Source organism: Falco biarmicus, chromosome 1 (genome assembly GCF_023638135.1).
Source record: "Falco biarmicus isolate bFalBia1 chromosome 1, bFalBia1.pri, whole genome shotgun sequence".
Classification (NCBI taxonomy): Eukaryota; Metazoa; Chordata; class Aves; order Falconiformes; family Falconidae; genus Falco; species Falco biarmicus.
Genome location: NC_079288.1, coordinates 45,002,100 through 45,020,150, shown reverse-complemented (window position 1 = coordinate 45,020,150; position 18,051 = coordinate 45,002,100). Strand labels below are relative to the sequence as shown.

Below are 18,051 nucleotides of genomic sequence, written 5' to 3'. Positions count from 1 at the left end.
CTGTGTTTGTGTTTTAATTACAGGTGCTGTTCTTATGTAGGTCGAAGGGGAAATGGTCCTCAGGCTATATCTATTGGCAAGAACTGTGATAAATTTGGTATAGTTGTCCATGAGCTGGGTCATGTGATAGGTTTCTGGCACGAACATACGCGACCAGACCGTGATGACCATGTCACCATCATTAGAGAAAACATCCAGCCTGGTAAGATATTCTAATAAGTTGTTTTTTGGGGTTTGGGGTTGTTGGTTTGTTTTTTTTTTTTGGGGGGGGGGTGGGGGGGGTGGGGCAGGGGAGGGGAGTCTTTATTTTTGGTGTTTCCATCGCCTATCAGAAGTAGTCATTTATGCCTGATATTCCTTTTTAGCTAGACTGTTCTCAAGCTGATTCACAAATGAAATACTGCAACTGAAACTTCATTTTTTTCTAACGGTCTGGCCAAGTAGAAAGCCATTAAGTAGTATGGGCTAGAAGGAGAGAATATAGTAATCGTGCTCAAGAACTCTGAAGGAAGCCATTGCTCTTAAAGCCCTTTAAAAGTCATGTTTCTGTGCTTGAGAAAGGGCTTTTCTTTCATAGTCTTTACTGAATGATAAGTATAAAAACATGCTAACAGCTTTTTATACTGCCCGAGAGGTTTCGACCTGGAAGGTAAGCTGAGGACTTTGTGACAAGGACGGGCACTGTTCCCATGCTTTCCATGTTACTTGTTTCCTGCAGAGCCTGTAGCTTAGCCAGCGGCCTTGATGTTGTTGCGACAAACATCTGAGGAACCTGAGAAATTTAAGCTGGCTGTTAAAATTAAATCTGTCAGTCCAGCTGTTGTGCCCACACTTGTGCTGCGTGGGCAAGATGGGAGGGAACTAGGCGTGTTTCATTTGCAGTGTCATAAATGTGAAACACTGATTTTGACTTACGAGAATTCTCTTCTCAAGAAATGGTGAAATCAGAATTTGTCTGATGATAACTTTGGAGTATTTATTTGTTCCTATAAAGAGTTTTAAAATAAAATAGATTTGAGATGCAATAGATCTTTTCCACCTCAGCTAGGACTTGGAAGATGACTGGCAGCTGATACACACTCCCACAAGTCTCTGAAGTCCCGAAAGGACATATGCATCAAAGCCTTCCTTCTGTTCTTTCCATGTCATTAACTTGTGTAGATACCATAAGTGCTCTTCCCCTGTGCTTTTTCTGTGATGGGGAAAATTAGCTGGAGTGCCGTCCTCAGCCTCCTGCTGTCTACTTGCCGTTGTCTCTCTAGTTTCCGGCTGAAGCCACTTTGTGGTGTGGCATGAGCCTTGAGGGGCGCTAAATGGAATCAGGAAGTCATGACCACTAAGACATTTGGGGTTTGTTGTATTATGCAAGTTACGTTGGTTAATAATGTTAATGCCATTGCAGGTTTTTTTTTGCCAGACATCAGTTGGAATATGAATTGGAGTGAGGGGTGCTTTGCATCTCTTAATACACTGATTAGGACAGGACAAAAACCTTCTGGTCTGGAATTATGAACAAACTATAATTCTTTTTTTCATTAAGTTGCAACAGCTGACTCTTGAAAATGGGACTTTGTAGTGTTTGTATTACTTGGGGGCTCAAAGAGCAGCCTTCATGGGAGCAGTCCTTTTAGTATCCAGTATGACCAGTCTATAACAAGGAGGGTTTTTCTGGGGTCTCTGCTGTCAAAATGATTTCTGTCTCGAATTAAGAACCAAGCCAGCAAATTTTGCAGATTCTACATGAAGCACAACGTAATGTGTGGGGCCTTTATGTGTGTTAGGTGAATGAGAACAGTCTTTCTAAATGTAAAGGTAGGAATTTGATGTGTGTTTCAGAAGACATTTCTGCCCTTTTGGTTAACAAAATCACACAGTTAATGCCAAATGACTAAGATTTATGAATGTCAGTGAGTGATTAGGTTAGGATCTTTGTTGTTTTCCTTTTCGGGGTTGTTTTTTATCTTCACAAAAAAAGATATTGAAGAAACTATCAATCATTTTTAGGTCAGGAATACAACTTCTTGAAGATGGAGCCTGGAGAGGTGAACTCCCTTGGGGAACCGTACGACTTTGACAGCATTATGCACTATGCTAGGAACACCTTCTCAAGGTTGGAGTCTCAGGTTATACCTTTTGACTTTTAATTATATTCCTGTCTGTGAATGTGAAGAACTATGCTTTTTTAAGTATCCTGAAATCACTGAAGATATCCCTTGTGATATATTATTCTTACAACAATCAAAGCACAGCTTGTTTATTTTAAGTCAGAATAATTTAATTATATTTTTTAACGTGTTTCATTTCTGTTCAGTTTCAAAGCAGCCTTTTGATCTTGCTTCAGTTCTTCGGATTTCAAGACAAGATAATCTGGAAACATCATTTCATATAATACTCTCTTTTTGTCTCCATAAAAATTTGAATTTAGTAAAACCAAATGAGTGAAATGATTAGGAATTGTATGTGTAACATGAGCTGTTCTCTTTAAAGAGAAATCTCCTTTGGTGCATGACGTCTGACTAACTATGAATTATGTAGGTAGAACTTGTCACGGTATTAGGGCATCTACCATGCAAGGCACAGCCTTTACTAAGGACTGCAGTCAGACATTTATAACAGAGCCTGTAGCCTCTTCTCTATTGCTTGTACAGATTGTTACTGTGATCAAAGAACACAGTTCTGGGGTTTTTCCTCTGGCGTGTTGCAGGCTGATGCTTTCCCAACTCCATGGTAACTCATGTGGGGCTTGCTCTGAAACTCTGCATGGTTTTGGGAGCTGTACAAAGAGCTGTTCCCATAAGCTAGCCCTGCCCTGGAGAGTAAGTGGAGGAGTCTTTCACCCAGTCTCTTGCTATATTTCACACCAAGTCACAGTTCAGCTGCTTACTCTCTAAAAACACCAGAGTAATGTAAATTAAAAGAAACTTCAAAAAAACCCAACAAAAATGCTAGTTTAAAAACTTACATGCTTAGCTTTTTTTCCCCCAAAATTCATGCATTTAAAGGCAAAAAACCTAGACAATCTGAGACTGAAGTAAACTGAAGACCACCAGAAACCTCACCAGCCTCTGCAAATTTCTTAAGCTTACTCTCCTCAATATAAATGATATTATTAAAAAAAAATATATTCTACCAAAGGATGTATTTAGCATACCCATAATTTACCCCTGGAAGAGCATGAGATTGAGCCACATGAAGTAGATAATAGTCAAATTGCTTACTCTAGTTACAGATACTATTACCTTAAGGAAGAGATTATAAGAACCTGTATGAAATAGAGTATTTTAACAATCTGGATCCACCCCTTCCCCCCACCCCGCTGAGTCCTAGGGCAATGGCAGCATTAAGATAACTTGATTTGTGGGCCCTGATCTCACTACCTTCCAAGCTGGCAAAAGCCGATAGCGCCATGAGCAGGCATGCCCTGCCCCAAGGTGAAAGAGGTTGTTACTTCATACTGTTTAAAAACAACCAGCAAACCCTTCAGGTCATTGATTTGTGCTGATTTATCTTGAAAGCATGAGTCATGCTCAGTGTGTTATATTGCCAGCTGTTGTTAGACTTTACTCACCCAGATAAGTAGCAGAAATCACAAAACATCATAAAGTTCTAGTCACACACAATGCTGTTGTTCATGCTATATTAAAACTGTTACAGGTTGTTCCCTTACTAAAGTGCTAAGGCATTTAAGAGAGCACTGTTTTCACATTTTTCAAAATATGAATAATGTCAGTTTCAGGCTGTACTAAACATAATTGGAAAATAAATTTTATAATTTATAGATACAAACACTTTTTAAAAATAATAATGCGCTTTATTTCTTGAAGCTGAATAATGTCATAAGTAGTTTATTTCACAGTTTAGATTAGGATAACATTTTGACACGATTCTTTTTTTACAACATTTCTAGTGGTGCAAGATTTCTAATCTACATCTGACTGGGTAAGGAGAGCAGTGTGTACCTGCAATACTCAAAATGGTTCATTTATTATAATTTACAAAGCAATCTGTATTTATAAACAATATTGCTAACTACAAAGATCCTTATTGTTCATTCATTTGTGGACCTACATTATGGCTGAAAATATCTGTTTGACTTTTCAATAAAAGCCCTACAGGTGTACAAGACAGAATGAAAGAAATTAAAGAACAAGAGAACACAGAAATGTGTTCATCTATTAACTTTTCATTTTATGGGATTTGGGGGATTTTCAAATTCTGTAACATGAACAGAACTTAGTTTTTTACCTTTACTCTTTTAAAATTTATTTGAGAGTACCAAAATATTTTGAATCATATTTAAAATTTGGGAAACTGAACAAAACTGCACATTTGGAACAAGTATGCTCCTATATTACGTCTAGTAATTTAGGGCAAATGTTATTAAAATCACATACGGTAAGTTGATATATTTTATTGTAAAACAAGCAGAGGCTGGCAAGTAAGCATTTCTGTTTCAAAAGCAGCAGATAGAGTAAGTTCTGTTATAACACCTGACAGAAGAATGATTGGCAAGTGTGCTTGACTTTACCTGCTCTTACATGTTTAAGTCAAGACTTTAACACTTCTGTTAAAAACTTCATTAGAAATAGGAGCTTTGTCATTAAGAAATTTGTGATAGGGCCCAATTTATGTATTTTATATAATTCTATAATTATTTTTTTAAATACAGCAAGAGCTTAACAGTAGTGCCTTTTTCCTGTGTAGTCTTTATAGTAGTAAGAGATTTCCCTCCTGTTGTCTAACACAAATATAAAAGCTGATATGTTAATTGATATGCTGAAAGAAGATAATTTTTTGATAACTTTGCATAAAGTTTACTAGTATACAGTATAAAAATACTGAGGAATTTTTAAGACATGTTTTCTGTATTTAAAGTTCTGCATTTTACCCTCTTATTTATGCCAAATGTAAATTCTAGATTGACAAAATAGCATTATACATTCATAAAACTCAGACAGCTTTATGACAGAAACCTGATAGGGGGTTTTGGGGTCTATTTTTATTTTTATTTTTTTTAGGGGCATGTTTCTGGATACCATTCTCCCTTCCCGTGATGATAATGGTATACGACCTGCCATTGGCCAGCGTACTCGTCTAAGTAAAGGAGATATTGCACAGGCAAGAAAGCTGTATAGATGTCCAGGTATTGCATCACAAACAAAACCCACATACTAGCAACTGTTCGACTTGTTGTTCAAGAGGAATGAAAATTTTTTTGAGTCAGCTGCTGAGTAGTCTGCCCTCATGTTGGCAACTGACATAGGCAGTTCAAGAGTTGAATAATCTTATAGATGTTTCTGGAGTGCAAAGCACTTAAGGACAGGTAAACTGTATGAAACAACACTTAGTTCCATGACATTTCAATCTTTGTTTTCCTTAGCTGTTCAATGATTAGGGAAAAAAAAGTTTAATCTCAATTCTAGTTTGCATATTGGCTGGAGTCCTTTTTGATTTGAATTCAAGTAGGATGCAGAAGGAACAAATTAAATTATTGCTATCAGGTCTGAACACAAAAATTTTTGAAAATTTCACAAACAACAAGCCAGGACGACTAAGTTGTAAACTCTTTTATGGATGAACTGGTTAGATATTATTACAAAATCCTATGATTTTAAGACATACACTTAGTATTTGGATATCTCCTGCTTAATTATATCCTATGAATTCCATGCATTTTAGCGTTGTATCTCAAAATAGTGTTAGGGTAGAGTTTCTTTCTGTCTCGGAGACATCAGTGGCTAGCCTGGAGTAACCCAGAGTTCTCGTCGTTCTCTAGTGCTGGTTCTTTGTTAAGTGCTGGTGCAGTGGTGGAAACCTCAGAGCAAAAGGTTTTACTTTCCTTGCTGTAGTTGTGGCTGGTACCAGTTTTAACCTTTGATGTCAAACAAAGCGGTTCAGAAGTGCCATCTCTCAGCCAGAATTTGCCAGCAAGGTCCCCGTGCGAGGCCAGACCTATCAGCTTTGTGCCGCGTAGGTTTTACAGCCCTCCTGCTCCTTGTGGGAGTTGATGCAGTCTCAGTAGCTGTTTGAAGTCAGGTGTGTGACTGCTTTCAACCACCTGATCAGTGCAGGAGAAATAAAAAGAGGGATCAGGACTGAAGTAACGGAGCTGCTTCAAATTTGTGTCTGCAGCAGCGTGATCTGCGGAAGGTCTGGGGCATCTGATGTGCATTTGCTGTATACTGTACAGCTGAAATATGCCTTCCGTTTGTGCTGTAAGTAATCATAGTCTTTTGTATACTGAGAGCTTGCACAGTCTTTCTGGGCCTACCAGAGGAGAAACCGCTTTAACGTATTTTCTTTAACAACTGTTCCTTTTGGAATAGTTTTTGCTCTTTCCTTTTGGTGCAGAAAGTGCTTAAATAACGGCATTCTTCTTGGCAGCATTATTTCTAAAAAGCGTATACAGAGCGAAGCAATTTCATAAACACAGAATATACCTATTTATGTATTGATAAAAGGCAAATTTTGGAGACAAAAATAGTCTATGAAATTAAAACCACTGTGAAAGCAGCTAGTATCTTATGATCATATCGACTTAAGGAAGATTTTTTTAACAAATTAGAGCTTACGCTGTTTAGTGTGTATATAATAGTCTAGCACATACTTACAGTCAACTGAAAAAGATGCGATGTGCTTTTTGAGCAAATGTTCAAATAGCTCTTCAGAGAAAATGTACTTTTCATATAATTAATGAAAATGTGCAATGATGAGTTAGCCTTTCTTTCAACGTCTTGAAAGTTGTTGAAAGTTAGTTTCACAGTACTGTAAAACCAAGGCTGTTGAGAGTAGTGTGCACTTTAAAAGTAAGCTGTTTTTTGCAGCAGTGGTGAACACGGGTCAGAGGGATAGGAAAAATAGGTGGTAGTTACAGGATCATGCTCATTTTCTGGCGCTTTGCTTCAGCAGACTTTGGAATAAAAGATGCTGGTTTTCTAGCCCTACTTAGATTAGCCAGTCCATAAAAGAAAGTGAGTTTTAAGAGGCAGAAAAAGACAAGAGGTTTTGCTACAGATTTTAAATAGCATACTATTTAACATCCTGGGTTTTTTCATATAAATATTTTTAATAGAACTGCATAACCGAATAACACAACGCGACTGTAAATGTCCAGTAAAGAGAGCAACTCTGAAAGTTGCATGGTACTTGTGATCTAATAAAGTTTCCAGTTCTCCAAGAGTGAGACTGAAAATTCAAGCATTAAGCTTTTGGTTTTATGAAAAGAATCATGTGATCATCACAGTATATAGCAATAAAATCCCTGATACTGTTTTTTTTGGTGGCGTGCTGTACTTAGTATTTCAGACAAAAGATGTTAATCGTGATGTCTGCTTATGATAAAACAGCAGTGAATATTTCAAACATTAATAACATCTCCATTGTTTCATCTGTTCATTTGTGTTGACTGAAATGTAATACAATGAAAATATAAAAAACAGTAACTTAAACAAACCAGTATTTTCCAGAGATGCACACTAATTTGATAAAGGGGTTTGTGGCAAGCATTTCTGGCCCTAGAAGCTGGCTGGGTTTTCTGGGGCCCACGAGCGTGAAGCTGAGCTCAGGGCTGCTGCAGAGCACAGCCGATCCCGCAGCAGCGCTACCACCGAGCCTGCGCCGCTGCAGCTGCTCAGGGTGCACAGGGCTGTCCCCCAGGGAAGGGCTCAGTGCCTGAGGAACTGCTCTGAGCTCGGTGAAGCCAAGGCGTGAGATTTGATAACCTGGCTTTCATCAGCTGAGCTAGGGCCAGGGCTCAACAACCTAGCAACAGCAATTTTGGTTTGGTTTTAACTTTTTCTTAGGATTTCTGTCAAAGGAAAATGTAATTGCTGATAGGGATCTGTTACGTTTTAATACTGGGTTATATTGTTACATGACAGAATAATGAGGAGAAAGCAAGCAACCAAGCTGAGAATCCTTGCTCTGCCAAGCTTATTTTGAACTTTGAGTGCCTTGGCATTTGAGAACTCTAGATCTTGAACTTCAAGGCTGGATGTATGACAATTTTTAGACTGTCTAATGGAGTAATAGAATATGTTTTCTGGTGTAGCTATTAAAGTTTCCTCACAGATCTACCTTTATAAGTTTATATAGAAATTGTACTTGATTTAAAATTCATATGTAGTTTTATAGGAGAACGATACTCGTAGGAGAAAGAGAGGACAAGAAATAAGCGGGTAGAGTGGGACTGAGTAAGGGGTGGGAAAGGAGGCTCAGATGGGCAGGAGAAGGCTGTGCAGAGGAAGAGAAGGTGAATGGAAGTGCTTCAACAAACTTACAAAATGCCGGGGTCTGTGACAGTATGCATGGAAGAGAGCAGATGAAAGACACCTAGCCTGGCTGTTGTCACTGTTCCCCAAGCTTAACTTGCTCCCATCTGTGTTAGATTAGAAAAGAGTGTTCACCTTCAAAAGTCTGTCTTTATTCACTGCATAAGGTAGTTTAAAGTTTTTACATTAAGACCATGTTCCTACAACTATAAAGGGGAATCAAGTCAACAGTAAGACGCTGAGTTGTAGTAAACTGATTTAAGTTTTTGGTTTAACAAGTACATTATCAGCACCAGATACTTTTAGGGCTCTGTGGCAGCTTTATGTGCTACATATGTATAGTTGTACAGACTTGGGTCTAAGTAAAAGATCTTAATTCTCTTTGGAAGAGGGTAGACTTAAATTAGCTGTATATGACAGTATGTATTTGCTAGTGCTATACACAAAGGAATAAGAGTTGGTTCCCTGAGTGTCTCGGAGGATCTGGGCTTTGTAATTTTCAGATTTCACTGTAAGACTTAATGGAAGTTGACCATGTGCGTAGACCAGCCCAGAGAGGTGTTATACACAGGCTGTGTAATTAAACACTGCTGCAGAGTTCGCTGGTAAAAATTGCTTTGTATAAGCATATAATCTACCTGCAGCCTGTGCCATCTTTACAATGAGAAGGAAAAAATAGTTTCCCTTTCCTTAACACAGAAAGGCTTCTCAGGATTCTAACCTTCTCAAGCTGTATAACAGATGGGAGATTGTTTTTTTTGGTCGGGGTGTCTGTGTGGGGAGAGCTAAAGTGGCATTTCTGCAAGTGGGCTAGCCTAATAAAATTGATGCCATGGTAAGGCATGACATTTGGGAGGGGGGAAAAAAGCGTCAGAGAAAACATTGGCAGTGTTAATGATTAACAATGGAATAAATATGTACAAATGCTTTTTAAAGCAGAGGTGTATAAGATTAAAGTTCTCATTAATTTCTTCTTCATTGTATATTTCTACTAAGATTAGTTCTTATGGCCCTTACTGCTCATTTTCTTTCTACATTTCTTCCCAAAGTGGACTCATTACTAATGGACTGTCACACGGTAAAATGTGTATAATATACTATTTTATAAGCCTAATCACAAATACTGTAGTTGCCACAGTCCAATTACAGGGAAACCTTTATGTTCTCTAGGGATAGAATTTTAACTGTTTCAATTACCACTGACCCATTGAAGATGAATATGCTTTTAAACAAGAAATACCTAAATGTGACCCCGGCTATAGTGGCTCTGGAAACCAGCCTGGAACTCAGATATCTCATAGATAATTAATTCAACTATTGATTGGTATAAGCTTCTTGTTATAGATCCCTTGAGTAATGAGGAATTTTAAATTAAATGGTAAAGACTGTGAAAAAAATAAATCCCATACATATTTCATAAATTCTGATTGTGTTAATTCTTAGTAGAAGTTATCTAATTACAATTTTTCTTACACTTCCCTTAATTTCAGACATATTTATGAAAACTTTGATTTGATAGAGAGCTCTCAGGCATTTTAATGTGGATATAAGTCAAATTGTAGTATTAGCTAGCTTTAACCTATAATTCCTCAAAAAAGAAAATGTTCCACAGCACCCTTTGCAACTTAAAATCCACAGCTGTAAGGAGATATATTTATATATCTATCTATATTTATCTCTCCTTACAACTTTTGTATATGGAGCACGGAGTGTTATTAATAGTCTGGAGAAAAAAATTCCTGCATTCTATAAGAGAGAAAAATTCTGAAATGTTCTCAAAAATACAAAGCTATTGTGCTTTATTCATTGATGCGTTTACTTTTGTAACAGGGTAATTTAGGGGCTTTAATAGAGTAAGGGGTAGTTATGCCAAGGTCTTCCTCCTCTCCTCTTACTATTTGCAGGCCTGCATTTGAACTGATAGCTCATATGTCCCACATATTTGATAGCATTTTGTTTGCTTACATACTTCACATGTGAGTGTGTGCATTGTGTGACTTCATAATATTTGTCTCGAGGTTACAGTTAATTGAAAATAATGCAATGTGAGCAGAAAAGTTTGGACAAACAGCATTCCTCATCTCTCATCATGTCATCTGCTCAAGGCTTGCTTAGTACCTGTGGTGCTGGTGAAATAGTTGTAGCTAGTGCAAACAGGAGATGTACTAAAGCTTGAAATATGTTTCTGTGCCTTGTGAAAGTACGCTGATGCAGTGTGGCCTCGATGGCGCGATGCATGCTGCTGCGCAGGGTATCTCTTTGCGTTCTCTTTTTCTCTACTTTTGTACAAGGCTACTATTTCACTGTTGTCCTTCACTTAAGCACTTTACATATTTGTTATAAGCTACAATACAGTTTACTAGCACTGGGGGAACCCAGTATGGTTTTCTGCAATTTATTTAAATTTGCATTCATCACCATGTTAAAAATAAATTGTGGTTAATTATGGATATAGCCTTTTCACTGAAAAGGCTTTGTGCTTTGTACAGAAATAATTATTTAGCACTGAATACCTTTTTTTTGTATGTGTCATTTGCTGTGGCTGCCTGCAACTTTTTAAAGATAAACCCACACTTCATAAATGAGGGGAGGAAAATATTTTTTTTTCTGCTTCATTCCAAAAGGACGTGGTGACTGTGACTTTAGCCTTTAAATTTTTTTGGAGGCTGCACCAGTCTTTCTTTTCTCACCTCTTCACAATAACCATTTCAGCGTCAGAGAGCATATTTAATGCCTTGAATGTAATTTATGCCTGATATTACAGCCTAGTTGTCAGATTACATTTTAGACACATTTTGACCAGACAGGCTTTACAGCTGTGTTGTCTGTCACAAACAATCTCTTCCTTTGTCCCCTTTTATTTAAAAATTTTCCAGATCATTTATAATTCATTGAGATTTTGATGATACAGTAGTTCACCTGCTGGCAGTGGTAGCTGTAATTTGAAAGCAATGCAGATCTGATTACACTGTCAGTCATGGGATAATATTCTCAAATTCACATCTCTCGTATCACACCTGCAAAATTGGTGGGTGAAACAACTTGACTGAGATTGAAAGAGATGACTGACTGAGGTGTGACACCCTTACCAGAATCAGTTATAGTGGTGGAGAATGGCAGGAGCTTCCAATGTTGTATTTTTAGTGTGAAGAGGAATTATTAACCAGTCCACCAGCAGCTAGTAGCATGATTGACAAGTGAGATATGGGTGCTAAAAGCTTCAATAATAACGAATATAAAAGCTTTTGGTATTTTAGCACTTCACATTTGCTTTTCTTTATTACTCATATCTCTACAAATCACTGTTGCAAGAGATTTTTGTTGAATATACGCTTTGGTTTTCTATACCAATATAAATGAGTGAGTTTAGGTCAGATCAGTCTCTCATGTGGGCAAAGTACTAAGTTAAATGAAACCACTGATGAAATTCCAGTGTGGTGCCAATCATGCTGTACTTTTTTCCCACCAAAGTAAAGTTATATGTATAATTGTACAGTTGATTGACAGCAATGACATTTTTAAGACTGCTGTAATTTTGGTTATGTCAGCAGACAGCACACAAGTGAAATAGTTCATGGAATAAAAACATTCTGTGTAAATAGAATGAATGTCAGACTGACTTAAAATCATTGTTTTGAATAAATTGTAAAATAACTAGTCTGTTTTCCGTTCTGCATCTGCAGTGAGTTAAATGTATTCTGAGTAGATATTGGAAAGATGCATTTTCCTGTTAGGCACATTCAATTTTATATTTTTACTGGTTTTTTTTCAGCCTGTGGAGAAACACTGCAGGAATCTACAGGCAACTTTTCTTCTCCAGGATTTCCAAATGGTTATCCTTCCTACACACACTGCATATGGAGAATCTCTGTGACCCCGGGCGAGAAGGTATTTTGACATTCCTCTACTAAAAACAGATACTATTTTCAAACTAAAATGTTGCATTTCTTTAGCTTTTCATTTAAGTTTAAAGCTTACATAACAATTGAAAACAACGTTATGCCATAAAAAATGGGACCGTGTACTACGTCATATTGACTTGACTTTGGTCTGTGACATATAGAACGACACGATCTATTTGGTGGCTGCCCATGTGAAATCAAGGCATGATTTCCATCTGCCACACGTTTGCATCATGAAATCCCTTCAAAACTGACTTCCGATTCAGTTGGTGGTTCGGTGTAAAGGTGGTAGAGGTAGTTCAGGCTCCTGAACGGTCTCTTCTCCAGCACGGGACTGCGCGAGCTGACTGAGCTGTGTGGGGCTGATAGCTGGGCTCTGCCTAAGGAAGGTCTGGGTATGCTGAGTGACATGTTTTTAAAGTGAAACAGTAACATCATGGGGTAAAGAAAGTGTCATTGCAGGTCTTCCCTGGTGTTGGTTCTAGTGCATGTAGTTCTACTTTCCTGGCATCAGTTTTAGAGGAAAAAGTGGTGGTGGTGGGAAAATTGGCTTGGGGAGAGAAGTGCACCATCTTAATGAAAGCAAAACCTGTTTCTCTTGTCTATACTTTCAAAATATGCTAGCTGAATCTTGTTTTAAATTACTGGCTTAAATAAGTAAGGATAGAGAGGAGTGATGGGAAGTTTCACCTGAGACAAAAAATGCAGGGGGAGAAAAAAGGATGTAAGTTTCTTTGTGGGAAACAGTGGCTGATATTAATCGGTCAAGTACAGCTGAAAGAGTGAAATATAGAAGTAACATAAGCCCCTGGAGAGTCCAAAGAGGAAACCCAGCATTTACCTCCAGATATTTCAGTCAGTTTTGTCAGTGGTCTCACACTCGCTATTGGACATAGTTTTCTCCTGTTTGGATTGCTTTATTCCGTGTTTCTTTCAGGTCAGAGTCCTGTTAGACACCAAGAATATATGTTCTTAATGTGCTAATAGATCCTTAGGAGCTGTAAGAGCATTTGCTGCTGTGGGGGGTGAAAGCAAAGTCATTTGGAAAGCATTCTTCTTCCTCTGGGCAAGAGCCAGAAACAGGAGGAAAAATAAACATGCTCTGTGCTGGGAGGGTGGGGGCGGCTCTGCAGGTTGGCAGGGAAAAACAAATGAAAACAGATGAATAAGAAAAGCTTTGCACAAAAGATGCAAGTTAATCTAGATAGGTAATTTTATGTCCCTGCTATTTGTGTTGCTTCTTAGACACTGCTGTGATAACGACAAAAATGGCTTAGGTTTCTTTTCTATTCCTCAGTTTAAAAAAATTTAAAAATACAGCGTTCATCTACAATTGTTACTGGCTTTTGAAAACAATATTAATATATGAGCTAGAAAATGGTCATGCTTAAGTATTCATATCATACTCCAACTTTGTGTAAGCCTTTCGGTGGACATTAGTGTAATTGTAATACATCTGTGATACCATTATGTCTTGAGATTGTAACCACCGCTGGAGCTGTGTCATACTGTACAAAAGCTTAATGGGGGAGAACTGCTGTCCTGAAGTCAGCGCTGTAAGAAGACTGGCTCCCTTCCCATCATATCTCCTGCTCCAAATGGGGAAAAAGGCTAAACAGAATTTTCTAATTGAAATTTGACGTGACAAGTCATATCTGTAAGGCAGTGTTCTGACCTCCAGCTCTCATAGTCTCCATATAGTTCAGCAAGAATGAAGTAGATGGTATTTCTGCTAATGTCAAAGTCTGTTTTGCCAGTGCTGTTCCCATAGGATATTGTCTGCCTTGAGATAAAGGACCCTATTTGCAGCAAGTACTTGATGTGAACAACAGCAGAAATGAGGTCTAAATTTTAACTAACGCATGTATCGCTGTACCTTGGACACTCATTATGCTTCACCCCAAATTTTCTCAGTGAATGACGCTAACATATTCATATTATGAAAGGGAAATAATATATTTAAATTCTTGTTCCTTTGTTATCTGCTTTGACCCTGATGGATGTCAGGAATGTTGTGTGGAGGTTGGAGTGCATTATAAGTACATCACATCATGCTCGGAAATGTCAGTGGGCACTTTAGTCACCTAAAAATAAACTGGAAAAACATCAGTCCAGATTGTCTAGTTCTTGCCTCTCTTTTATTGACATTTAACATTGTGCTGTTTGAGCATAGTTTAAAGGACGTTTATCCATGCTGCTTTCTCCAGGTACAGGCACTTCCAATCTTTGGCAGGAAATTCGGTGAAGGATGGCACTGCAGTGGTACACGTTAGCTGCAGCGTCCCTTTTATTAGTAGGCACCATAAATTGCCAGCCCAACCTAAAATGTATGTGCACCTATTGCTAAAACCAGGCAGTTCATTCACCTTTTACTTTCTGTCAGGATTTAAGTCTATATGGTAAATGGCTGTACACAGTATATCTATACACACAAAAATCTCTGGGGGAGGATGGTGTTAGTAATACTGTAAGACCTCTGCCAGTGTGAATCCTGCCTTCTGGTGTGTGGAAATTTTGTTGGCATAGGGAGTTGCAACTGTGCCAGTGTTGTGGGGGGTTTTTTAATCCTCCTTTTTGAACAGGTTACGCTACTTTAAATTTTTTTTTTAATGTTTTACACGAATGCTAAAATAAGACAGATAAATCCTTGGTTGGTATGGGAAAAAATGCCATATGCAGAAAACTTGGTACTATCTGGTGTTTGCTATTTATTTTGTGCTTTCTTATCCCAGGCTGTAGGAGATAGGATATATTCTCTCCAAAGCTGCAGTAGCACGATTGAATCTGCTGTGTAATCAATAATTCCTTAACTGTGCTGACAAATACCCATTGATCGTTTTTCCTATGAAGACTTTCAGCCATCCTGTCCCTTGAACAAACTCTACCTTCTCTGCAGCTTTATTTAATACTTTGCAGAATTTCAAGTCAGAATCTTAAATATATTTATACTTGTTTGGTTCCCGACCAGAAATCATGCTGTGACAGACTGGGGGTTCTGCCTATATACAGCTAATGAATTCTGGTCAGTGTTAAGGAATTGCTGTATCATCAAATACCTTGGCAGGTCAGAGTAAGAAGAGGCAGTGAAGGTTATTTCATACAATTTCAAAGGTGGGGCCCATTGAGGAGGCTTATTAAATTTTAATGGTTTCCATTTAGGTAGCCGCATTTTGAGACAATGACACGATCACACTTAAATAAAACCATCCTTTTCCCAAGTCTATCCTGGCAACTAATGTTTAGAAAATGCAAATTTCCAAATGGAAAAGAGAGAAGTCTGGTGTTTCAGCTGTGTCATGGGAAATGGAAAACTTGTGGCTAGACTAGTGAGAGACCTCCAGGCTCTACGCCACTGAGCCAATGAAGGAGGTATGTGATGTGGCTTCCATAACTTGCTTCCAACAGAGCCAGCTGGGTTAGCTTAAGCAGCTGTGGAAGGTGGCCTGACCTTGACCCAGCTGTCTACATCTCATCTGGGCAGAGAAAAAGGCTTCCCCTTGTAAACCTCTCTGCCTCCACAGCTGCAGTAGAAAAGGACAAGGAGACTGCTGAGGGCAGTAGGATTTTCAGGTAGTGTGGCTAAATGCAGAGATGCCTTACCTATGATCTGAGAAACCCAGGAAAAAAAGAAGGTAAGCGTTTAGACGGAATCTGAGCTGCAAAGTGGATGAGCTGAGGAGAAGATCAAAACAATTGTAGTTGGTGAGGCCTCTTTACTTGAAGGACAAGCTGGAGAAGGAACAGCCTGCAAAGGACAGACAGAAGACAGAGTTGCTGTGTGAATGAGAGAATATACAGGACCTTTTTGCCACCCTCAGAGGTAGATTCAAATAGCACTTGGAAACATAATAAAAAAAACGAAGCAGAGGAAAGCGTATGGACAATTGTGCTTTTAGCCAGATCTGCATTTTTCTCATGGAGAATAACATGGTAAGCGGTTTTGGAATTCTGACAATATTTGTGCATTTATTTCTTTAGTACATGTCCCCGAAGGTGTGCCTGAGTATTAAAGGCAAAATGCCCTGTGGGTTAGACATCTGGGAAAGGATGCATATAAGCTAGAAGAAGTTTGAGAGGTGTAGCAGTAGGCAGAAGAAAAGGGGCGAGTTATGAGGTTCCCTTTCTGGAAAGGAATGGCGTGGGAAGTCTGCATCCGGGAAATAAGACAGGGAAGTCGAAGCGGGAGGTGCTGCTGTTAGACTAAAAGAAGCATGAGAGTATGTGGATGGACACAACTGTAGTAGCTTAGTGAATGCCAGCTGAGAGTCTTTGTGCTTTGATGCATGCCATTTTTAGGTAAAAAGTGCAATAGTATGGAAACTGAGTAGTATGATGTTGAAAGATTTGTCATTTTCTCAGTAACACTGGAAAAAAGACATTCTTCCTATTTTGCAAAATCTAAAAAAAAATAATAAATAATCATTCTCCACCAAGGCCCTGGTGAAAAACTGGCAAGGGAAGAATGAGAGCCATCTGAAGAAAGATGTAGCTCAATAATTGAATTGAAGATAGAGGTTGTTAGGTAGAAACCCAGACTGTAGTGCTTGCTTTGTTGAGTACATTCAGAGTGTGTGCTGTGCTTATCTGAATCATGCCAGTTGTCCCTCTGCTGTTGAAATTTGTTTTACCTAACCTGACTAGCTGCATCTGGAGTGGGAAAGGAGTCTTAAAGTCTAGCTCAGAGAACCTGCAGATATATAGAAGATCTAGAATTCAAATCTTGGATGTCTCAAAGTTGGAAGTTCAAATCCTTGGAGTTCAACAGTGGACTGTCTGGATGGTTTGCTTACTGGCTTTCACCAAAAATACACTCTCCCAAAAGACATAAGCAGCACTCCCTTCTTTCTCCCTGTTCAATTCCCTACCTTCCCTGGCTTTGAAAGCAGTGATTTGATGCATTTTCTATATAAAAATTCTTTATTTTTCTAATTCACTGAGTGATTAAATGTGTGAGCATTTAATTTTTTCATCTTTTTAAACTCCATGCTTATGAAGACACCCCCTATCTACATAATGCAAGATATTAATCGAAACGTTTTCATTAGGATGTAGCTTGGTTTGTTTTTTAAAGTTCCGGGAGATGGAGCCTATATTGAAAAATAGTTGAGGATACTAGAATATCTATTACTTCAAACCTTTCAGTGTAAGAAACATGTCTTCCTTACATACATTCGTTTCTACTGTAATTTCTTTTGCAACAGAGTGGAAGGATTGCACAGCAGTTGCATCTGATTTCAGATTAGTCCATTTTAATCTCTGAGCTCAGGAATGAACTCTACAACACAATTTCATAACTGTTCATTGTTATAGGTCTTTGTGATTCAGAGTGCCAATGGCATCCTGGATATGAGTTAATATTATCTAAATATATTTCCAAAGTATCAAACTAACATTGAAGCAGACATTCTTTGCATGTAGATCTGAGATTATATTATTGCCTCCCTTTGTGGCCCTAAAATGACAGAAGGAAGGGGCCAGAAGAGAGAGGACAGGCTGTATTTGTTGCATCTGCTACCCTAAAAATGTACCAGAGCTGTTTGTGGGATGTTCCCATGGAGAACACGGTGCTAAAGGCAGACTGCTGTTTAAGCAATACTTTTGCAAGTTTTGTGGTTGTGGTAGCAGCTTCTGGATAGAACTGTTGGGCCATACCGAACCATCAGAACAGGTATTCGTTTATTCAGTGCTGTCCTGATGCTCCTTGGCATACTTCGTGTCCCATACCTTCATCCCAATAGGCTGTGGCTGCCGGCATAATGTGCTTCATTGTACAGGACTTCTGGCTGTTGGATTTTGTGTGTTGTCTTGTAGAAGTTTTCTGTTTCCCATGGCATCATGGCAGTAAAGGTGAAAGCTGAATAGAATCACTTGCGAGCTGG

The 18,051-nt window shown here is 38.5% G+C and overlaps 1 protein-coding gene across 2 annotated transcripts in view; it reads left to right on the top strand.

Annotated features, from left to right (window-relative positions):
- The window catches only part of TLL1 (tolloid like 1), a 139,881-nt gene that overhangs the window by 81,178 nt on the left and 40,652 nt on the right, over positions 1 to 18,051 (top strand). Inside the window, exons 6-9 of one of the 2 annotated variants that reach the window (XM_056355300.1) lie at positions 24 to 202; positions 2,005 to 2,110; positions 5,019 to 5,143; positions 12,043 to 12,158. In XM_056355300.1, the coding sequence (XP_056211275.1) occupies positions 24 to 202; positions 2,005 to 2,110; positions 5,019 to 5,143; positions 12,043 to 12,158 (526 nt within the window). Of the gene's footprint in view, positions 1 to 23; positions 203 to 2,004; positions 2,124 to 5,018; positions 5,144 to 12,042; positions 12,159 to 18,051 lie in introns of those variants that run through there. The other variant, XM_056355310.1, reaches the window with a different exon arrangement.